Source organism: Rhinatrema bivittatum, chromosome 18 (genome assembly GCF_901001135.1).
Source record: "Rhinatrema bivittatum chromosome 18, aRhiBiv1.1, whole genome shotgun sequence".
Classification (NCBI taxonomy): domain Eukaryota; kingdom Metazoa; phylum Chordata; class Amphibia; order Gymnophiona; family Rhinatrematidae; genus Rhinatrema; species Rhinatrema bivittatum.
In genome coordinates, this window is record NC_042632.1 from 54,503,793 (window position 1) to 54,529,068 (window position 25,276).

Consider the following 25,276-nt stretch of genomic DNA (forward strand, 5'->3'; position numbering starts at 1 on the left):
ACCCTTGTAGGGTCCCAAGATTCCAGTTCTCATTTATAACCAGAATTTCAGAAGGTTCTAATGGGCGGATTGGCCTATCGGGGGATCAGGCACCCCCCCCCCCCCCCGGTGGGCTGGTCGCTCTAGTCACGTGGTCTGCCGAGCGTGGCCGTGACGGAGCCACGCTCGGCAGACCACGTGGTATCTCCTGGGATGGTCGTCATCAGGAATCCGCCCCTGGGTTCTAATATATAAATAGATGAAAATGAAACAGCAAAATCAATGCAATGGGATTAAACCCCCCCCCCCCCCAATGCAATAGTAATAAAACAAATGAATCTCCCAGACACCAGGGCTTTCTTTTCCCAACGATACATTTTACAGTGATCAAGAAGTTTGTTACTTTTCTTGTTGAAATTAGAACCAAAGACTGGAAGCAGAAGAAGAGGATTTTCAGACATCAGTGAGCAATTCGTGATGGATTTTGCCACTTGCTCGTGCATCCGTGCTCTGCAAGTGATAAAATAACTGCAGCCCATTATAGACTCTCAGACACGTCTAACTTTATTTTGTCCTGTCAGAAAAAAGTTCAAGAATTACACCAAAAATACTTCAGTCTTTGCTACCTACTGACAAAAGTACACCACAGAATTATAAACTGTTCAGAGGGCTGGTTGTTTTGCTTTTATATATCTCAAGTGACAAAGAATCAATGAATTTACAGGTGAGAGACAACAAAAAAAAACCAGGCTGTATTTGGCACTATGATTTGCATTCTGTACAGCTGTTTAATCTGGAGTCCATGCGTCAAGATTATTTTCCATTACATTTAGGTATCCAACTGCACACTTTTCTGGAATGTAGATATAAACTCCACCAGCAGATAAACCTTATTATTATCCATGTCAAAATAGCTTCTGCCAATACCACCCCCAGGTCTGAAAGAAAACTACTAGAAAACCTGTGAGTCTCGCTAGCTCCAGAAGCAGCACCAGACCTACAGGATGCTGTATCGAGATTCAGCACAAGCTTGGATGCTGTGCCTCCTTTTCGCTGTTCAAATGTTGCCGGGCATTCAGAACGCTATCACTTCCAGCTAGAAGTCATCCAGGATTTTCCCAGAACCCTAGATCGCTCTGTTCTCAGGCTCCCTCTGAAAAAATGATGGTGTGCAATTCTTTATTTAGCTACTAACAAATGCCAAAAGTGCAGGCTTCACAGATTTCAACACTGGGCCACACTCCACAGTAACTGAATGCCCGCCTAGTAAAACAGATCTGGAAATGGGTTTTTCCCACTAAATGGACTTATGAATGCCTCCCTTCTTTTTCCCAAGATAATTCCCTAAATTTGCCCTCTTGTCATTGCTCTGAACCTTTTCTGGCATTCTTGTTTTCATTTTTAATGGGCATTTAAGCCATGATTTAGAAAAAAAACATTTTAGGTTGTTTTGGAGAGTGGTTTTTTTTACATAGCAATATAACAATCAACATCAAACATGCCTTTGTACAAGAGCTGGACTCAGTTACAAATCAACAATTAACAATGCACAAAAGAAATATAGATTCAAAATGACTCCTGCAAGTTTGTTTTTTTAATTATTGTGGTTGCACACCAACACAAGGTCTTCTTGGAACAAGGAGGGCCAAACAGGGCATGCCTCTTGAAATGAGCTTAATGGCCTTGGCTTTTGCTGGCCTTGGCGTCATGGTTCACAGATCCTGAAGAAAGCCAAGGTGACACAGACCGTGAGCTTGTTTGCTTAGCCATGCTGTAATGACTGATGACAGTGTAGAATCTTCCCCGGGAATTGGAATCCTGTGCAGAATAGTAGGCATCCAGAGAGGCTGGGATACAGCGCTTATGCTACAGAGCAATGAAGCAAGAAGAAAGAATTAGTTAAAAAAATGTTGAAGAAGAGATTTAATTGGTTTGGATTTGAATAACACTTTTCACCAAACTATATATTTAAAGAAGAGCACCAAAAAGTACAGTCAAAATATAATCATCTTTAAAACTGAGAAGACCAAAAGTTCAAAAAGAGAAGACATTACTATGGGATTTGTTCCATGAATGATATTATGTTGTTGATTTTGTTACTATATTATGCTATATTTTATTTTGTATTTTATGTTTAGATTACTGCCCATGCTTTCAGTGTTATTTGTGTTATTTTAGATTTACATGCTTTTTATGTTTTATTTTGATTGCATTGCTGATGCTATTTTTGTTTATTGTGTGAACAGCCTTGGTTTTATGGAAAGGTGGTATATCAAATAAAATAAACTTAAACGTAAAAACTACTGTATATTGCAGTTTAGTTTTGTATATTTTAATTTATTGTATGCATTGTTTTATTATTTTAATGTATACTGCTTTGGTGTCTGAAGGGAATAGCAGTATATTAAGTAATAATTCCTAAGAGAAGAAGGAGATGATTCAAATTCATGAGGAAGCAGGAGGGAGAATGCAAAAGCATATGATAGGTTTGAGCAACCAGATTTTCAGGTTGATAAAAGTCATAGTACAGGTCATAGCTTTCAAACATTTCCATTTATGGCAAAATGGGTTGCGCAAAGCCATTGAAACTGCCTCATAGCTTTATTACCCTATGCATTTAATTGGTGTAGCAAGATCGCATGACTGTAAAGATTGGAAGTACCCAGGACCCTGCTGGTCTGTATTTACAAAGTCTCTGTAGCGTCAGAGTCAGGGTACTGACAAAGTCCCTGCAGGAAATGACTGTCAAGTACAAGGTTAGTAGGAGAATCTGCTCACTGCTCAGCACAGCATCATGGGACAAGTACCCTCCCAGTCAGAGGAAATCACTTTGGAACATGGTCATCGGGACGGCAATAATCAAAGTCTCAACCCTTCCCTTCTTCTATGTGGGTAAAAGTACATGTGTTATTCAACAATGCATGTACTATTACAGGCATACTGCGGAGGCGTTCCTGGGGTTCAGTTAGGTCAGGGGAGGCAACAACACACATAGTTTTAGATTTTCAGATCTACAAGCACTGGGGTAGATTTTATAACATGCGCGTGGCCTACAAGTGCGCGCACTATCCAGCGTGCACACATGTACGCCCGATTTTATATCATGCGTGCGCAGGGGCACGCATGATATAAAATCCGGGGTCGGCGCGCGCAAGGGGGTGCACAATTGTGCACCTTGCGCGCGCCAAGCCGCGCTGCCTTCCTCCATTCCCTTCCCCCTAACCTGACCTTCCCACCCCTTCCCCTAACCTTTCCTCCCCCAGCCCTACTCTAACCCCCCCCCTCCCCCAAAAGTTTTATCCTACCTTTTGTGCCTGCTACAGGCAGAAGACCTTTCTCTCCTTGTTGCAGTATTAGTGGTGCTTCGTTCTGTGGCCTTCCTTACCCCAGACGTTGGCCTGCTCGCCATCTTGGGGTACCCATATTGATGGGAATTCTTACACAAACGCAAGCAGCTTAGTTTCTGCTCCTTCGTAACTTGGGAATTCAGAGACAATATCTGAGGGAAGCAAATTATGATCCTACAATGTCTTAGCTTCTCTTCTCTGGCTCAGTTTCTGTCCCGCTCATTCACCATCATCATCCTTGTATCCTAATGTGACAACTCCAGTAGCTGCACTTCAATGTTCAATGGGATTCTTTCAGGAGCAGACAACAGATCGCTCACTTTCTGAGGATGTCACATCAGGAAATAACCATCTGAGCGTTTACCCTTCGTATTCACTGAGCAGCAACCAAATGTGTAAAATGTGATTTTGGCCTTTCAGCTGTGCAAGTATGACCAGCAGCTATTCTTAAGGTTTTAGTTTTTTCCAAGAGATGCATTATCAAAGGTCCACTTTAAATCAACGCGTGAAGCTGGAACGGGTCCCCAGTTGGGAGTGGAATATAATGAAGATGAGATCTTTGTATTAAAAAGGGAACGTTATAAAAGAAAATCCTTGGCTTATATATCAAAGTATCTCATTTTGTTTTAAGCAGATGGCTCCAAACTCTACCTGACAAGCAAAGTAATGAAGGTGGATGATGGGCTGTGCAAGAACAATTTTCCTGCTGTATTAAATGTTCTTGAATTGCTTTGGTTGAACACATCTGTTTGATTTAGATGAATAGGCTAGTTTTCAAATGTATTTTTAGCGCAAAGTTTAATCCTCCTGTTGACAATGGCCATAATGTAATCGTCTCCCCAATAAGGGCTGTATATTGGAAAGGTTCTCAATCTCAGCCAAAAGAGGTATTTTTTATTGTGCTTGTTGTACTGAGTTTTGTTAATTGCATTGTCATTTTTTTATTCTAGTTGCACACTGCCTTGGGCAGTCTTTTAATCAGGACTGGAGAAGCAGTTTATAAAATTTTAAATAAAATAAAATAGTCCAGATGCTATACTTGGCTCTTAGCCAAAGAGAGGCTGTACCTCACTGTAAGACGTGTCTTCCAGTGCGCCAGTTCAAATGGAGAGCTACGTGAGAAGGCCGCAATTAGCTATATGCTTCTGTTTATAACTGCTTAATGCCTCCCTCCCTCCATCCATCCTTACCTTGTAAACAAATCCATCAGGGCAGCTGTGATCATATGTGAAGGCTTTGTACACGACCAGGAACACTATGCAGGCCAGAAAAGCCAGAGCCAGACTTATAAGGATTGTGACCTGAAAAAGAGGAATTTGGGTTAGATTATAAAGGCAGAAATGGACTGGCAGGGAATAGTAATTAATTACAGTCTGCATTTCACTCTCTACAGCGAAACTCATGCTAAAATATTTAATGTGCAAGCTCACTAACTGAATGTGCAAACTAAAATGCAACTTATCGGGTGAAGCACTAAATTTTAGCCTGCATAGCACATGAACACAGTGTGAACTCTAACCCATAATAGTGCAGTGTATTAAATAGCCTGTCTGGGCTACACTAAGCATGTGCAATCCTGTTTTCCTCATTGTTCAGCCTCCTTGCCACAAACCTGTACAGACCTGGAAGCATCTGTACCCCAGAAAAGGAGGTGAAAGAAGAGACTTCAGGACAGAATAAAACAGACTAAAAGAATATGTCTGAGGTTGGTGGTAGAGGTGGAACCGTCTGGAAAGGCCATGGAGAACTAGGGGGCTCTACATTTTTTGTTATGAATGTATTGTTATGTTCTTAATGTGGCATTTTATAGTTATACAATTTTAGGTTTGTGTTCTGATTTGGTTATTTATGGAGTATTTAGATTTTTGCATTGTTTTATTGGCTGCTGTATCTTGCTATAAGCTAGCACTATAATAGCAAATAACAAATGAGATTAAAATCCATAAATAAATATTTGGGCAATGGTCATGGTGCTGGCTATATGGCTTGTTGTGAGGCCTTGTGATTAGACACAGGAGAGGAGGAGGAGTGATGGGTGTGAATTAAATAGGGGATCTTATATGCTGATCAAATTAGGAGGGTGTGCAAAATGTAAGAAGACAACAAAACCTGTTCTGGATAAGGAGCGATATCCCACAAGTGGTTACACTCTATGGTTGGCAGCTGGAATATATCCTTGGCAGTGTGGACAGAATAACTGAAAAGACTGCATTGGCTGGTTTGTCATTTTTGTTCATCATCTATGATGTTACTATAGTCTGTTTGTTGTTTTATCCCACTCTCGCCCAATCAGGAGGAAACGATAAACACTGTCATGGTGCTAAGAGGCAGATGTCTATATTTTTAATTAATACTTTTTTTTCCATTAATTGTAGAATATGTCCTTCAGAGTTGACTGCAGAAGAATACTTTTTAGATACTATGGGGATTTCTGTTTTAAACATGGCTTGCCATACTGTATATCAATGCTGGACACTTGAGATATGAATCTATTTTGAACAACGCTGGGGCAATCCCATCTTGCTCAAAATCTTCATCTTCAAAAAGATTTTCAATAACAACCCTTGATGGGTTCTGGGGTTTATTCTATGGTGCTATGGTATCTGGGGAGGAGGACGCTGATTAATTCTCCACCACTCCCACATTCCTCAGCTCATGGACAATATGATTAGCATGTGGACATTTCAGTCCAGAAGATACAATTCAATTCTAATGCATTAATTGCCCTATTTACACATGAAACACCAGTGAAGGACACAAGAGTGAGCCTGCATTAAAAATAAGAGGCAGTGGGTGGGACATGTAATGCAAGTTCTGAAATCATGGCTGCTGCCGTCGCTGTGGGAGGAGGGGGGAGAGTGAGAATTGATTCTGCTAATACAGAGAAGTCCTCGTTTCTCAGAAATGTTAACACAAACAGTAGGAAAATCCATTTGGGAATATTGTGATTTTATTTATTGGTCTCTACTGATCTGAAACTGTTGATTGTTTACCATCAAGTACAAACATGTTATTTCAAGGAAAATGGCGCTCCTGAAGAAAAAACAAAAACCATAAGAAAAAAAGCTCACTTCCTGTAATATCAGATTGCGTTCTCCCTATTCCAATTTCACCTAGGTCCTCTCACTCTGAACACATGCAGTACTCATTTCTTTCGGAAGGCATAGCATAGCGTAATACATCATTTATATCTCAATTCTTGGCCTTGAAGAGCTAATCCTCAAATAGCCGTCATTCCATGTCAGATTTACCACTAAGCCTTGTAATAAAGGGGAGGGGCAGCAGTTGCCCCCTCATATGTTGTTTTTTAACCCAGCAAGCAACAATGAGGTAGAAACTGGAAAATACTGCAGCAATAACCTCTGAGTAGGAGAGGCAGTAAATAGTCAAGGAAGCCGTTTATTCTGAGCAGGCACAGTTCCCGTGAAATGAACACCATTCTTGTATTACTCAAACATCGTTTTCAATACAATGCAGTTTTATTTCGGCACCCATTGAATATAAAATGAATGTGCTGGGTGAGCCCAGGGATGTACTGTGCAGAACTTACTGCACAGCCCTCCCAACGCGCCTCAGCCGTGTGCTCTCAGAAGGAACAAATACTCGGTCGCCCGTTCATTTATATCAGGGTGCAAAGTGAAAACAAGGCAGGTAAAGCTCACATGAGAAGCCACCGACGCTGCCCATTCATCTGCTCTTACAAACACTGAATTGTCTTTTGAAAACCCGCATCCATCTCCAAAAGTGAGCAGGAGGTTCAAAATGATGGCTTTCAGTTGGTCTGCCATAGTAAAATGTCTAAAGCCCAGCACATCATGTAAGTATCATGGAAGATCACCTTGGTTTGATTTATGGTTATACACACACACATACACACACACACACACCTCCTCAGGCCTCACACTCCCCTTTCTCACACACACACACACACACACACACACAATCTGGCACAGATCATGTTCTGGGATTCCTACTGCTGCTTTATGAATGGCATCTATGGACCAGCAGAGCAGGTTCATGCCCTGCTTCTGACCTTTTCTGTGACCTGGGCGCCAGCTTACATCACAAGCACATGCCTCACTTCCTTTGAATGGGGGAAAGGAATCTCGGTAATTGACAAAGGAAGTAAGGAAAGGGATCAGACCGGGGACAGGATCTGGGGAAGAGGGAGAAGAGGGTAAGTCACGGTGTTGCCATGCCTCCTCTCTGGCAATATTCAAATTCAGTGTATAAAATTAAACTCATCATTTTGAGGTTGCTTTTGAATCTTAACCACTTCCAAATAATAAATACATTTCCCATAGACTCTTGCTTATCATGTATGCTTGTACTGATAACACTGTAAGCTCCATGGAGCAGGGACTGCCTCTTGTGTGTGTCTAATAGCACTTCAGAAATGATAAGAAATAGTAGTAATAAGATCTCAGGATTAGGGAGGATCTCAGACAGGCAAGGAGAGGGAGGGGAAGGATCAGAGATGTGGAGAGGCAAAAAAAAAAAGGAAATTTGGGAACACAGGGGATGGAGGAAGAATGAGAAGGGGGTATCTAGGACTAGGGGTAAGAGTGAAAGGAAGGGTGGGGGAAGGAAGAGGAAGGGAGTATTGGAAATAGAGGTAATCCAAGAATGAGGGAAGGGAAAGAAGGAAGGATCCCCAACTCTTACCCTTCCTGGTACAGATTTCCTCTCGCACACACACACACACACCTGGCTCTGATCCCCTCTCTTACCCTTCCTGGTACAGATTTCCTCTCGCACACACACATATAGCTCTGATCCCCTCTCTTACCCTTCCTGGTACAGATTTCCTCTCGCATACACACACACCCAGCTCTGATCCCCTCTCTTACCCTTCCTGGTTCAGATTTCCTCTTGCGCACACACACACACACACACCTGGCTCTGATCCCCCCTCTTACCCTTCCTGGTTCAGATTTCCTCTTGCGCACACACACACACCTGGCTCTGATCCCCTCTCTTACCCTTCCTGGTACAGATTTCCTCTCGCACACACACATATATAGCTCTGATCCCCTCTCTTACCCTTCCTGGTACAGATTTCCTCTCGCACACACACATATAGCTCTGATCCCCTCTCTTACCCTTCCTGGTACAGATTTCCTCTCGCATACACACACACACACCCAGCTCTGATCCCCTCTCTTACCCTTCCTGGTACAGATTTCCTCTCGCACACACACACACTCAGCTCCTATCCCCTCTCTTACCCTTCCTGGTACAGATTTCCTCTCGTACACACACACACCCAGCTCTAATCCCTTCTCTTACCCTTCCTGGTACAGATTTCCTCTCGCGCACACAAACACCCGGCTCTGATCCCCTCTCTTACCCTTCCTGGTACAGATTTCCTCTCGCACACACGCACACCCGGCTCTGATCCCCTCTCTTTTTTACACACACAGACACAGTCTCTTCCCCATCTTCTTTCTTTTTCACACACACACACACACACACACAAACACCACCTGTCCCCCACTGCCTATTTGAGCTGCCACCTTGCAATAATCCCCTCTCACTCCCACCTCTTTGAGCCATTCCCCTCTCCTCCAGCTGGTTCCCTCACACATTCACATCCCCCCAGTCCCTCTCTCACCACTCCCAGATTCTCACTCCTCTCACCCTCTTCCTAACCCTGCTGCTCCCCAGGGCACTAATCTAGAGATGTGGAGGAAGTGACAATGATTATGCAACAGCAAGTCTCATGGCTAGATTTAAGGACCATGATTGGCTAGTAGAGGGAGCTCTGGTGCAGGACCAGTGGCCCAGGACCATCACCTTAATGCCTGGGAGGCATTAAAATCAGAGGAAGAAATCAAAGTAAATCAAATATTTTCTTAGTGAAGAATATTTACAGACACAATGGAAGCAGTGTCCTGAGAGAAACTATTGTAGCTCATCAGTCAAGAATGATGTATAATTTGCACATGGGTTTTCTGTGGGATAAAGGATGATCATTTGTACTTAAATGAGGAATGCTTTAGGTTATTAAGGGGGTAATTCTGTAACATCACGCGTATGATGACAAAAATGAGCATAACTTACACTGATTTTCAAAGCCAACCTGCGTGCATAAGTCTGCTTTGAAAATTATCCCAAATTATGCGCACACAATTACCTCTGCAATTTGGTGCACATCTTCTTGCTGAGAAAATTTTCGTGCATGCTATGTAGAAAAAAAATATTCCAACTCCACCAAGTTTCCATCTCTACGACACCCAATTCACCTTAAAGAAGGTGTATACGGTGTGCAGGTAAAGCACTATGTTACCCGTCCTAACCATATGCAACCGAAATGACTACTTACTAATCACTTCTGTAGCACTATTCAACGCACGTGACTCAGTGTTCTTATTCCTGTGTGCAAGAAAAGTCAGTATTTAACCTCTGACCCATTCTGCGGCATCCTGAAAGATGACCTACTGCAAAGCAATAAAAATGAAGTAGCAAGTCTGAAGTCATTTCCCAAATTATGGTCTTCCGAATATGATCTCTATGTAGCCTTAGTTGCGCACAGGATGAAATTAAGAAAAAAATAAACCAACAGGATGATCAGTATTAACAGCACATGAAAGGAGCACTAAATTAGCTTCATTTCCACCGCTTGATTAACTAACTAGCGTGATGAGTATAATCTTTTTAATACCTCATGAAATAAACAAGATTAAAGTGAGAAAAAATGTACAACAGCAATAAACTATAACACATTAATGTGAACTGTGCTTTGGTTAAGGCAAATCAACAAACTTCTCTGGACATTTGGAGTATCTTTCAAACTTTCTGAATAGTATCACAAATCTTAAAAAAAAAAAAAGAACACTGATTCAGGTGTTGCCCTCTGAATGGGCTTCTCCCACAGTGAAATCCGCAGGAAAGGTTTTGGAAGGTTCCCTCTAAGAGCTGTCAGAACCTTCAGTATGAAGGGTCCAACCTGCACTTTTATCCACACCAGAGGAGGCATCCTGGGGCATGTTTAGGTTGGGGGGAGACATTTGCAGGTAAAATATATGTCCCAATGCAGACAGTCTGCAAACTGGCCCCTGTACATACAGAACTGCGTTACTTTTCTAGAACCCAATGTCCCCGTCCACCATCTCTTTTCCCAAAAATGGCAAACCTCTTTTTTTTTTTTTTAAACTTCAAGGATCAAGCCTCACTAAGGACCTGATTTTAAAAAGCATTTACACACTTAAAACTGGGTTTTACCCATGTAAATGGGCTTTTGAAAATTGCTACAATATATGTCAATGAATTGTCCATAGGATTTACCCACACAAGTTTACATTACACAGGTAAATGTCATTTGAAAATGACTATAATAGGAGTTACATAGACAAATCCTTTTGAAAATTATCCCCTCAGCCCAACTTTCAACTACAGAATGCCAATCTCCAACCTGAAAAATCAGTTCGTTGCCTGCGGAAGAACTGAAGAGCGATGCCAATATTCAGCACTCATGGGTGAAGGGAGGACCTTGGCTCCATTTTCTCTCTCACGTACTCCTGAAGCACATTGCAGATCATTAGCAAACTTGCAGACTTCCCCAGCTCTGCTGTTGGCCATCGAGGCAGCTGAAGGATCCAATTACAGAATTTTTATCTTCCTAGGTACAGTGTCTGATTTCAATGGCTTTTTTATCACAATGAGAGTTACTATTAATCCCACGTCCCTGACCCCATATTTTCCAACCGAGCCTCTGAAGATAATAATTAGATTTCATTTAGGGGTCTGGGGTGAACTGCTGATGTCTGATGCTGACATTCAGACACCAAGCAGCTCTGGCTCGGGCTCATTCAAGCCTTATTAAGCTCCTGTAGAACTTGATGCAATTCCAGAGTTACAGCCCGACACAACGTTATGCACAAAGAAATGATCATAAATTGCTCTGGGATGAAATGTCATAGAGGGAATGGGAGAGGAGGCAGGAGAAACAAGCAACGCGTCCGTTTGCAAGTTATTCCCTGACATAACGAACTTCATTTACATTCAGGCACTATGGAATCTCAGACAGCTTCAAAACCTAATAAACCTCAGCTCTTTTGTGATCGGTGTAGGAACCTTGGCAATCTCAAAGCAATATAAAGAAGCACAATGGGGAAATCAAATTGTACATCAGAATAAAACAGACAAGTGCTGCGCACAGTGGTAAGTCACCCCCAGCAGATGGGCAGAGCTGAGAAGGGGAGTCCAATCCCCTCGCACTGTCCCTAATATTTACTGGAAAATGATTGGGAGAGCGATCTCTGGAATAGTAATGGATCCAGATTCCAACATCGCCCTTTTTCCTTTGGTTGGTGCTGTTTGTCAGTTATGATTAGTCTGACACTAAGAGAAGAAACTGCTTCAATATTCAATCTGTTTCGTGGAGAGATGGCTCTGGGCAGTGCCAGTGCTTTCAGCGACAGGTTTTTGACAGATGGCATCTACCGCATTCCCTGTGATTCTTACCACTTTTCTACCCTGCTTCCTGCTCTCGCTTCTCTTTCATGCCGCATCTAAGATCCTACATATTGCATGCTTTCCAAGCAGGCTTCTGAATTTTCCTTAGAAATTCTCTTTATCCATTCCTCGCACGCTGGAACGGGAGTTAAAACTGGGGTGTCAGTGCACACGTTAACTGCCATTTGCAGGAAGGCGTAGATTAATGCACAGGTTAACACAGGGACTGTCACTTTGAAATAGCTGCGCAGGCACACATGTAGGCGTGATTGCCGGCTCATGCCAAAGGACTCCGCCATTTATATCATACGCGCATACGTGTGTATGTGGTATAAAATAGGATGTATGTATTTATTTAATTAATTCTTTTTTATACTGGTATTAGTGGTTACATCATACCGGTTTGCATGTATGACTGCATGTATGTATGCATGTACGTGTGCACACAGTTTTTTTATGAGCGCACACATGTGCGCACAAATGCTGCCTCCACCGTGTAAATGGGGGAATTTCACAAGGGATGCATAATACCAATTTAACATGTGTTAGGCACCTGCATACATTTTTCTATTGGTGTTAATGTGCTTTAGTAAACAGAGTATGAGGAATAAAATTATAATTTTATTCTAAACATCTCCAGTCTACTAAAGAGGTTGCTCTACTCCAGGGATGGCAACTCTGGTCCTTGAGGACAACATAAAAGATAGGTTTTCAGGATATCCACACTGAATGAAGAAGGTTTATATCAGTTTTCCCCCTTGTGATGAGAGAAGAGAGAAGTAAAGTTCAACCAACTATGCACGACTGGCCAATGATTACCCACAGCGCTGTTCACAATTTGCACTAATGGTGAGGGTATAGCAAAATCTGCTGACTCAGAGAGATCTGAGCAAGGCTGGAGGGAATAAAGATGGGTTAAGTATGAGAGAGAGAGCATCCCTGTTTACAAGAGGTTGCTGGTAACAATTTTGCTAGTTGTATAAGTGTGGTTGGGGATGTGGATAGGGGACACATTATTATACACCTCAGGATTGTGACCCCCTCACTCTGATATAAGTACCAGTGGCTCTCACTGGCCTACAATCAGTGTTTCTATATTTACTTGTAAGATCCCATTATTGCAATAGTAAGGACCCTCATAAATAAACAAACCACTCATCAAAAATGTTAAATTAAGCATTGATTTTGTTACCTCTCTTACATGAGAACCCTGGCCTGCCTTAGAAGAACCACAGGAGGAGGCTCTGCTGCAGATATTGTTGAGGCTCTTACTAGTAAACTGAGAAATGTGGAGTCACCCTTCCTATCCTGTTGCCCTACAAATGCTGATTTCTTTGAGGGTAATTTTACAACTCCCTGCACAGTGGTCAAGTCTGTGTTTATATTCTTCAAACAGACTTTAGAGGATTTTTCAAGCTAACTTATGCGTGTTGACTTTGAAAATTCACTGAAAAGTGGGCAGTTACGTGCAGAGATTCACTGGCGTAAAGTTACGCCTCCTCTTCCGAGGACATAGCTTGTGTGCACACACTTAGGTACAGACTTTAGCTCCATGCCCTGGAACTTTTCAACTCAATTTGCATAAAAGAAGCTGTGAAGCTGGGTTGCATGCATCCATTTATGCAAAACAGAGCCCTGGAAGGTTTTGTTACAACAATTTCCATGCATAAAGGCAGGTTTGGTGCGTATAAATGGCCTTGAAAATGACCCCTTTATGCTGAGAGTTAGCCCTGCCCTCAAAAGACAATTTCCCATGGGTGGCCAATTCCGGTCCTTGAAAGCCACAGACAGGCCAGGTTTTCAGGATATCCACAATGAATATGCATGAGAGAGATCTGCAGACAATGGAAGCACCTGGCCTGTTAGTGGTTCTCCAGGTTTGGAGTTGGTCACCCCTCTGTCATAAATGTTTACTTAAAAAAATGAACTGATCTGAAAGGCTAACATCAACAAATACTGCATTTTATTCAAAATCATTTTTCCTTGGGTTTTAATTTTTTAGAAATTTTGCTAGGGAGTACAAAGATCAAACTTAAACCATAAATACGCTTGAGTGATGAACCTAGCACGTCAGTTACTGCCTAGTGCTGAGCGATTCCATACCTCTTAATTGTCTCAACCACAGCTTCAAACATAATTTAACTAACAATGAAGCTAGAGAAAGCAATTAAAAAACAATATCAACCTGCATTAGAAACAAACTATAATATAAACCATTATCTAACACATGAAAAAACAAACAAACAAATATTTCTCCTAATGTCTGCATCATCCTTTGATTCAAATAGACTGAGATCAGGGTCAAGCACCAGTCTTCTTTACAGCAGACAAAAATGTTAATTCGTTTATCTCTGCATCATTTCTTAGAAACACCGCCAAAAGTGTAGATGAGAAGGTATCTCACGAGAGATAAAGAAATGGTAAAATGTGGACTACGTTTTTCTGGCTGTGATCCTGCATGCTCCCCTGCCCTGGAGGTTGGAATGATATTCTACAGGTTATCACGCTCTATGGTGGGCAGATTTCAGAACTGGGCGTCATATTTGTCCTGATGACATCCTTCGCTATAAGACGCGGGGGAGAAGCCAAAGACTAAATGCACAAGGAAACCGAACCCTCCTCAATTCCCAGACGTGATCTCTCTTGAAAAAGGAGCAGCAGGGGAAACCTGCAGGCTAAAAGGTGAATTTCTAGACCCGGGCGCGGGCGTCCACGTGCAAGCGGCTCCTGGTGCACACGTCGACGTGCGCATGTTATAAAATCGGCAATTTTATATCGGCGCACGTGTGCGAGGGGGGGGTGTGAGATTTTAGGAAAAGCGTGCGGCGACACGATAGGGCCTTTCCCCAGTTCCCTACGGCGCGCAGGGCTTTTAAAATCGGCCCGCAGGTCTTCTTGAGCACTAAACTCATTACAAAACAAATGTGTATTTTTAGAAAGTATATTTAAGCACTGTGACATTTTGCTAAGTCTCAGGTCACTGTCTTGAAGAAAAGAAATGTATTTATTCTCCATTTTCTTCTCTGTTTTTTTGTTCTCAGATACCTCTTTTACATCGCCTTTGCATAAGGAAACTGGAATGATCAGAGGCAATACCCCAAGCCATTTTCCATTAATTACATGAAAACCGTTCTTAGTCGAAATCTTTCCACTCAGCTTGAAACAACATGAAAGAAGGTGACTGTCTCTCTGCATCTTAACACAATGCTTTGCAAAATCAATTGCAAACTTTGTGTGGGCTTTTTAAACATTTTATTTTTATTTCAGAAGGTTACAGGTGAACATTCAAAAGGACTTAGACATAAATGTAACTACTATTGAAGCAAATTTCAGAAGCCCACTTACACAAGTGAACTGCATTTACTGGAGTAAAACCCATGCTTATTAAAATCAGGCCCTCTGTGTTTTGTACAAGGCACTGAGGGTCATAAAATAAAATAAACAGTAGGAAGAGAATTTATGTAACATTTCTCTTTCACAGAGGGACCCTCTCTGTATTTTATTTTACATAACGTGAAGCATTCCAGATTTCGAAGGGGAAAAAAAGGTAATAGTCAATTCTACCTGAGAATGAAAAGTCTATTTCTTTTTGAAACATTGTAGTGCATAATCCTGTCTTTGTGTGCTTTTCCTCTTGGGATATTCTGAACGCTGCATGCAAATGCTTCTCTTATGCCAGATGACCAGACTCAAATAGTATTTATTAACTAGGCAGCCTACTCTAGTGCATGCAGCAGAAATGCACACAGTGAAAGCTCCCCATTATCCCGCAGGTTTTCAGACAGTACAGCTAATGCATTTGGCAAAATCCAGCATAGTTTGGCCTTCTCCGCCTTCCTCCTTTATGGATTGCAGCAAGAAAAAAAATTATTTAAAAACGGAAAAAAAAATAACCATGTTGCATCTGAACGCTGACTTTATCTTGTAAGTATGAAATCTAATTAGGGAAGAAGTAACAGGGGCATCCCAGACCCTCCGAGTTCCCAGTCTAACTCCGGCTGTTTCTAACACACATTTCACAGATCCACTCGGACCATTAAGTTGATTTGGAAATGCACGCAGCTGCAGCTCCATTAACAAGACAAGAACAATTACAGGAATCAGGTGTTGAGCCTCCCAATTACATCTTTCTATTTATTCAGACATTTTATATACCGTGGTTCCATGTAAAGATCACAACGGTTTACAGAAATAACATTCATAGCTATAACTCACCCCACCCCCTTTTGGGAAGGTCCTGCACGGCCCGTGAACCAGGAGCTGTTACCAAGGACCACTGAGGTAATGCACCCTGTGTCCTGGCCACTCCAGCAGCACCAGTCTCCGACCCCCAAGTAGGCGTTAAGCCTTCCAAGGCCTTCCATGGATTGCAAGAACTTAACCCATTAATGGGCCGAGCCAGGGACCACCCTGGCTCCTATTCCATGCCACTACACAGGCAGCAATTCGCCATGTCAGGCTGACAAAACCCATCCTCTCCATTCCCCACCTCCAGAGGCTCAAACACCCATTGCGACGGAGAGGCACAACATTTGTACAACTACGATCCAAGATGCACTAACATCTAACATTGTACATCTAACGATAACCCAAACTTATAGAAGCCAGGCTAAGGGTGGACGAGCAGAAAAAGGAACAGCTGGCAGGGAGACAGTGATCCAAAGAAGAGAGGGACAGACAGTGTTCTCCAGTCAGCTCCCTCCCACACCATGGGCAGCCAGTCCAACTGCACCACCCAACTGCCAGCCATGCAGTGAGGTTGCCACGTTGTCAGGGGGAAGGAGGCACCATCAACACTGAATTGTTCCACCGTGCACTCCCCCATGAGGATAAAGGCCCAACCGAGCGTTGGTTGGGCCTGGTGAGTCACCTGCATGGCCTTCTCCACCCTTTCCCTACCAAGGGAAAGATAATACAGCCCGCCTTGGAGAATGGAGAGGGTCCAAGTGCCCAGTAATAGACAATGCCCACATATGCCCATGGGCATGGCAGCCACTCATTTAAAAGTACATGATGTCACTCTTAATTTAACTTACTGTGCCGTATCTGTATTCAATTAAACAGGCCTTTTCACCACCATCAGCAACAAGACTACTGAGTGATCTTTACGCATCTCATATACAGAGCATACATTACAGCAACACACTTGCCACTATAAATGTGCTCTCTAGATTTTTTATACATTATATACCTGTACAGAAATTATAAAAATGGATGTGTTTTAATGTGCAGTAATGAGTATCAGTCAATCTTGTGTGCCATTAAGACATCATATATGAAAACTTAATTACATGTGTAGAGTGCATGGATAGAAGCACTAAATTAAGCACAGAACCAGGGCCTGATTTACCTCTTTGACATCCCAGGTGGGGATATGACAGGAGGGTGGGTGGGGGGGAGTGGTGAAAGATGCACCTCCTCCTCCATAGGGTGGCCCCCTCTCTCTCTCTCTCTCTCAAACATTGCTCCCACCCTCAGAAGCAATGTCCTATTGGTTACGCCCCCTTAAAGGTGCAGGGGTGGGCCAGCAGCAATTCTACAGTACTTGAACTACTGATAGCCCACTCCTGCATCTTTAAGGGGGTGGGCCCAACTGCCGCTGCTCAGACTGAGCACTGCGTAGACGAATTTGCCACTCGGATGGAGGAGGAAAGGCACCCCTAATCAACTGCTTACATTGCCTAGTGGTAAATATGGGCCTGCACAGACATTTTTCCCTCAAAATCAAAATATTTGCATATTTTGGGCACACAAATACCATTTACAAAGCTGCCAAACTTCAGTAACACTCAATGTGATGGTCGCAATAATTGGTCATGACATTAACACCAGCTATTACAGATCATGCATTACGAATTCACTCTCACCTGTGGTCCTTCCCAATTTCATTTTTTTCAATAGACAGACTTAAGAAACACAACCTAGCAGTTTAAGAAACCCCAGAACACAGTACATTGGTTTTTTCCAGCACAAATCGAGTGTATAACTGATATATGTGTTCTGCAGAATTACGTAAGATAAAAAAAATCTAACCTTAGAAGAATCACTGTATTCAACAAAGTGATAAAGGAAGGACATCAGCGTCTTGAATAAGAAATGACCATAAACTAGAAATGACAATAAACCTGCCTCCCCCTCACCTTTCAAGAGAGGCTGAAACTCCGTTCCTAGTGCATTAATAAGTGGAAGGATCTGCTTGCTCTCTGCCACCAAGTCATGCAGGAGTTACTATAGTAACAATGTCGTCTTTTTTACTCAAAATTCGTGGAAATAATTGCCTAAGCCCCACATGAACTGTCATCGCAGAAGTTATTGCTGCCTTTCGGTAGACAGTTCAGTAATTAAGAATAACATAGGAGAAAGAATTGGAATTAAGGTTGAAGAAGCAGCCTGCACCCTTATCATTTAAATGACCTCAAGTGCTGATGAATCCAGCTTTTGCATGTTGAATGTAAGCCTGCAGTTGATGGAGAGCATGGACTTTGTGAAGACACAATCAAAGCATGGAGCGGAAAGATGAAACTGCGCATTTCAATTCTTTTGCTGTTCTTTTGATTCTGGAAAGCAATATTGTATGGTGAAGCAACTCCTCCAAATGCAGCCTTTCAAAGAGCATCCATCCACAGCGAGGAAAGAGCGAGGTGAGCGGCACACTAGACAGACAGCGAGAGAGCAGATCTAAGGTTGGCAATCAGATATTGGCTTTGTTCTGCTGGAACAAGCCTCTGAGTGTTCAGTGACAAATATGCACACTCTACGCTTCCTCTAGACATTTTTATGCTGCTCTGTCTCAACACCAGTCTCTTCTTGTACTAGGTAAGTCTCACAACCCTTTCACTGCCAAACAAGTTGGCAGAGCTGATTTTCCTGTCCTTTTTATTTTTTTTGTCTCATTTTGGTAACTTCATAGTAGAATGATTACCTCTTATGAAAAAATATGCATGCTCTACAAGTGAAAGTGCAGACAACCTGAGTATTTGCATAATTACCTGCTTAAAAAAGTGGGTGGAGTTAATCAGAGGAGGGGAAAGTGTCACGGTCAGACAGGCTGGAATCAGGGAGCGCCCCTGCAGAAGCGATTCAGGACTGCAAGGCAGGGCTAGAGCTGGTCTTCTGCCTAAATAAACCCCTCCCCTGCTGGTTGGGCCCTTGGGTTCTGGGGGCCAGTAGGACTTTCCTGCTGGCAAACATCATGGCTGGAACTGGATTCAAGCGCAGGCTGGGGGCTGGACACAGAGCACAAACTGGGAGCTGGACACAGAGCACAAACTGGGAGCTGGACACAGAGCACAGGCTGGAGGCTGGACACAGAGCACAAACTGGGAGCTGGACACAGAGCACAGGCTGGAGGCTGGACACAGAGCACAGGCTGGGGGCTGGACACAGAGCACAGGCTGGGGGCTGGACACAGAGCACAGGCTGGAGGCTGGACACAGAGCACAAACTGGGAGCTGGACACAGAGCACAAACTGGGAGCTGGCCACAGAGCACAAACTGGGGGCTGGACACAGAGCACAAACTGGGAGCTGGACACAGAGCACAAACTGGGAGCTGGACACAGAGCACAAACTGGGGGCTGGACACAGAGCACAGGCTGGGGGCTGGACACAGAGCACAGGCTGGGAGCTGGACACAGAGCACAGGCTGGAGGCTGGACACAGAGCACAAACTGGGAGCTGGACACAGAGCACAGGCTGGGGGCTGGACACAGAGCACAAACTGGGAGCTGGCCACAGAGCACAAACTGGGAGCTGGACACAGAGCACAGGCTGGGGGCTGGACACAGAGCACAAACTGGGAGCTGGACACAGAGCACAAACTGGGAGCTGGACACAGAGCACAGGCTGGGAGCTGGACACAGAGCACAGGCTGGGAGCTGGACACAGAGCACAGGCTGGAGGCTGGACACAGAGCACAAACTGGGAGCTGGACACAGAGCACAAACTGGGAGCTGGACACAGAGCACAGGCTGGGGGCTGGACACAGAGCACAAACTGGGAGCTGGACACAGAGCACAAACTGGGGGCTGGACACAGAGCACAAACTGGGGGCTGGACACAGAGCACAGGCTGGGGGCTGGACACAGAGCACAGGCTGGGGGCTGGACACAGAGCACAGGCTGGGGGCTGGACACAGAGCACAAACTGGGGGCTGGACACAGAGCACAAACTGGGGGCAAGGTCAGATCGACTGGGCAGGGTGATAGGGGGTGCCCCAGCCCTTCAGCTCTTTCTAAACTTTTGGGAGGTGTGGGAGGGGGAGTAATGGGGGTCCCTGAACCCCCAATGATTTTTTTTCACACCTTTTGGGAGAGGGGAGGGGTACACTTTACCCCAACTACTTTAGGTGACTATTGGTGTAGGGTGGGGAGGGCACCCCTGAACCCCTAATTAGTTTAACGTTCGACTTTGGAGGGAAAGCTGGGGGAGGGGCCATCATCATGTGGGATTTTGAAACTTTTTTTTTTTATGGAGGAGTCAGGGCCACTTCGAGTGGCAGCCCCGGGTTCAACTAATCTTTGAGCCGCAACTTTTATTTTTTTTTAGGGTGCGGCCCTTTAAATGTTACACGCTTTAGAGTCCCAAGGCTCTAACGTTACATTTAACAAATTTGGAAAAGGTGTTGATTATTTTAATGTGCCTGACCACTCTCTTGGTCAGCCAAAATATTTGCATCAAATTGAGTAGTAATAATGACCTGCTTTGCATGCATTTGCATTATTTATGCATAATTGTATGCAAAGAAGATCATTGTAATAGGGAGAGTAGCAGGGCTGGACCATACCAATTATTGCTAGTATTGGGTGATATACACTGTTTAATGCACGTCAGAGCACTACCGCAGCTTGATGCATCACCCAGTAAGTTAGGTGCCTAATACTGAAAATAACAGTGCTAACTTATTTTTCCCCATTCTTAGCCACCAATTTTAAACACTTGGCTCTAGTCATTTGTCAAAAGGCCTGATTTAGATGCCTAATTTTAACATAAGGCACCCAAACCCTTTGAAAATGGACCCCAATGTTACTTAAGAATGATAGCGTGGAGATTTCAAACATGTTTCTACAAGAAATGTAAGGATGATGCCATAAGAATTCCTGGTTAAGCCTCTAAGACAGCTCTATGATGTCAAGAGCACAGTACGAGGACTTTAGGGCAAACACACAGACGGTTCCCAGCAAGCATAGAAAAAACTAGCAAACAGACAAAGATTCTAGAGCAGAGAACTGGAAACAGTTATCACATGTCGTTGCTGGGTGTGACATGCAGATGTCAGAAGGCCTGTATACAGAATGGCAGAATAAGGTAGCATGATCCATCTCTGCTGGAAAATGTGTAAATACTATGAATCAGACAAAGCAGGCATCAATTAGCCATAACACATGGGGGAATGTCATTCACTGGTGCAGACCTGGGACTCAGCTCTCAGAGCTAAGTAAGCTTTACTGAGCATGCACGGGCACTCCCCCATGCAAGCACTGCCTCGTGAGCCCCTCAAGTTTGCTTCGACCAAGCTATTGCAAGGATGTGTCTCAGTCTCTCTCAAACATTTTCCTACTTTTTGGGGCTTAGTGTCCCCACCTGCCTCATTCCTTCTAATTTTTCTGACACTGCCTCCATAGCCTTTCAACAGATCTTTTAAGTTCTTTAAAAGAAATAATTATAAGAACATTTGAATAGCATGGAGAAGCCTAAGGCTATGACATCTGCGGTCAGTGGGCTCAACGCCTGCATGTGTCTGCTAACAGTGCTTGTGCCCAGACCACAGCTCCTCCAGTTGCTATAGATGTGGCTGGATGTCTCTCAGGACATAGCAGTACTGTGCCTAGAAGGTGGAGGCTTTAACTCAAAGCCTTGGCGAAAGGCCAAGCAACAGAGCCACTCCTAGTCAAGGAGTGAAGTGTCCATCATCAGACTTTCAGCATAAGACATGGAGGTGGGAAGCATCCCCCTTGCAGCTCCGTAAGCACAGGAAGGCTCCCCACCTCTGGACCCGCCCAGGTCAGGGACTGAATGTGGCTCAGAGGCCTGAGGCACCAGACAAGACACCAAAAAGAGTGCCCAAGTGACCTGGGGAATCCTCTTCAGGGTCAGCCCCTTTGGATCATTTAGTGCTGTCAGCACAGAGCTTTGCTGGAGCTAAGGTAGGGCATAGTCTCATCGGCACAGGTCCCATAGTCTTTCATGGCCTGGAAGTCATTTATTTTACCCAGAGCTGGAGCTTTCCTGGATGCCATCCACGTCATCGACACGGAGCTCATATTCTAGAGCGCAGTGAACATGCTCAGCGCCACTGGAGTGGAGCACTTCGGTGCATATGTCCAAGAGTCCCACAGTGGGCATCGTGGCAGAGAACAAGCTAATGGAGCCATCTATGAAGCAAGATGCTAGCTGACAGGAGCTGTCGACGCAGCTAGGGTAGAGCACTTCACAGCAAGCTGCCTGCAAAGCTGCTCTAATGCTGGGTTCCTCTTCAGCTTTACCAGCAGCCCTGAGTGAGGAAGAGCCAATCTAGGAGTCTGAAGTGGATCTCTCTCCCTCCAACTCCAGCAAAGAGGCTCCCTCAGCCAGGAGAATCCCAGATATCAAAGCTAGTGAAGAATTTCTTTGCCTCCTTAGGCCCTGAAATGCTGAAGAGGGAGATAAGAATCTCTCCTGTCTAAGATGAAAGAAATTTTCTTACATAGTGGGGCAGCTTCAAGTTCCACACTCGTGCATATTCCTCCACAAGAGCTTCCAATGTTGAGAGTACATCCTCATCATAAGGAGAAGGGACTCCCCAGGAGGAGAAGAATCCATCACGAATCAGAAGGATAAAAGTTGGTTCTGTCCATTCTGGATTCCTTCCAGATGTTTCCCCACTGGACCAATGAAAATTGTCTAACTTGGTTGCCTTCTTCATTGTCAGGTTGTGGTTTAATGTACTGTAAAAATAATGTAAATAATCACACAATTGGTTCTTAGATCAAGAAGTAATGGATGACTTGTTCAGTCAAGAGGGAAAGAGGTGAACAATCTGTTTGCCTCAGAAGACAGCAGGAAGGTCAAAAAGATTCTGCTCTATGCAGTTGAGCAGCTTCAGATCAGTTCCCAATGCTTTTCTGCTAAACTGGAGCATCAGTCCTATGCATACCCACCAATATGTCTAATCACCAAGACTGTCTAGAGGACCTTTGGGACAAGACAAGGATAATCCTGATTCTCTAGCCTGGCCACAGTAAGTATGGTACCCATATTTTGTCCATCTGTCTAACAATCCAGTCTCTGGTTTTGTTGGGAATATCTCTAACACTCAGAAGGACAGCAGGCTCTGCTACCCCTGGCCCTCAAAGCCATTTTCCTCCTTACACCTTCCAAAGGAGGTGGAGGATTTTCTTATTTTTTTCCAGGAAACCTTCAATAAGAACATCCTACAGTTTCAAATTTCAGTTTCTCAAAAAGTGGATCCATTCTTCTGTGGCCTGAGGGACTTGCTTCAGTATCTATTCTACCTCTCATCCTCAGCATCTCTTCAGTCAAAGGTTCATCTTGGTATTTTCACCAGCAAGTTGAAGGAACCCCAATCTCTCTCTACCCCATTATATCAAAATTCATGAAACTTCCAGTCAGTAAACCTTCAGTTCTCTGGGACCTTAATCTAGTCCTAATTCAACTCATGAGACCTCCTCCCAAACTTCTCAAGTCAGTGAACTTGCTCATTTGGAAAGTGTTGTTTCTCATGGCTGTCATTTCGGCATGAAGAGTGGCTCTGGTTTTATATTCACCATACTTTGTTTTTTCATACTAGCATACTTCTATGAACTCACCCCAAGTTCCTTCCAAAAGTGGTATCTGCATTTCACATTAATCAAGCTATTGAGCTACCTACATTCTTAAACCACATGTACACAAAGCAGAATGGGCTCTTCATTCTTTGGACTGTAAGAGAGTCCTGACATATTACTTAAAGAAACCTCCCTCATTATCAAGCTTCTCAACTGTTTGTGTCCTTTGATCCCAATAGTTGGGAAGGGCAGTTGTCAAACAAAGTCTGTCCAATTGGCTGGTGGATTATATAGCACACTATTATGCACTGGCTAGCTTACAGATTATAGACTCTGACAAGGCTCATCTCGTAAGAGCCATGGGGACTCCAGTGACTTTTCTCAGAGCCACATCTACTGAAGACATTTGCAAAGCTGCTACTTGGTCGTCTATTCATATACATTCCACTACTGCCTGGACAACATATCCCAGAAAGACAGTACTATGGATAAGTAGTTCTGTACAGTCTGTTCACCCAGTTTCCCATTCTCTACTTAGTGAGCCAGGTTGTCTTTAAGTAATTGCTCTGCTATATAATCCTCAGCTTAAGACTCTTCATGTATTATGGCTTTGTGCTTGCTTGACAACAGAGAAAGCAAGTTTGCTTACCTGTAAACAGGGTTCTCTGTAGACAGCAGGATGAATTAGCCATACTTAATACCCACCTACTTTCCTGGAGAATCAAATACTTTGCTAAAGCTTAAGCTCTGGAAGAAAGTGAGGGGCTTGCAAGGCAATGTACATGCATGGGAACTTCTACTCATGCTCAATAAAGTTTTTACTGAGTTTTGAGAGCCGGATCCATAGCGGCACTGTCAGATGACATCACCTATGTGTTATGTCTAATTCATCCTGCTGTTTACAGGTAAGCAAATTGCCATACCAAGTAACTATTTTATACTACAAATGGAAAATGAAGATCCCCAAGAACCAAGACATTCATTCCCAGATTCTGTATTCTAATCATGGCACAGTCACCTCTTTTTCTTTCATTTTATAAAAACAATTTTGTTTATGCTAGTATTCTATCTAGCTACTATTTTATGTATATTTTATTCTTAATTTTATTTTCATTGTTTTTATTTATATTTGTAAACCGTTTTGATAAAACCTTATTTGAAAAGAGGTATATAAATACTTTTAAATAAATAAGATAAAATAAATGTAATCAGAGACCTAGAAATTTGACAGAAAGATGCAAAAATAGTCCCAATTGTATTAGGCACTACTTGTCTTAATTATAAAGAACTTCCAAGCATGCCTTGATATGTTGTAGTCTATGAACTCTAAAAGGAGGATCTTTGGCACAATGCAAGTATTAAGAAGAGCTCTAGCAGTAAATCTGAAAGACTGAGATCATACCCTGGATTAAAAGTGAGCTTCATTGCTGTTATGGTGTGTGCAAAACAAACATATTTGGAGATATTGCCTCTCTAGAGAAACCTTCAGTACAAGAAAAATGTAACGATAGGGTGAAAGCATACCACTTCAGAACAAGTCCATACAATCTTATGGCATTAAGGGGATAACAGGGCAATTTCTGGCTAAGTCTGTACATAGCACTACCTTGCATTGCCAGGATAATGGCATATTGATTTTACATAATACATCTACAGAAATAATATTTTCGTGTCATCACAAACAGAAAAATTACTTGTTAGGTCTTTGAGGTCCTGATGTAATGCTGAA

General features: G+C 43.3%; 1 protein-coding gene across 12 annotated transcripts in view; it reads right to left on the minus strand.

Moving 5' to 3' along the window:
• Positions 1-522: 522 nt before the first annotated feature.
• The window catches only part of NSG2 (neuronal vesicle trafficking associated 2), a 64,696-nt gene continuing 39,942 nt past the window's right edge, over positions 523-25,276 (minus strand). For all 12 annotated transcript variants that reach the window (XM_029583667.1, XM_029583673.1, XM_029583665.1 and 9 more), the window contains 2 exons: positions 4,517-4,627; positions 523-1,845 (listed from right to left, as the gene is read on the minus strand). In XM_029583667.1, the coding sequence (XP_029439527.1) occupies positions 1,654-1,845; positions 4,517-4,627 (303 nt within the window). In that variant the 3' untranslated portion in view covers positions 523-1,653. The remainder of the gene's footprint in view (positions 1,846-4,516; positions 4,628-25,276) is intronic.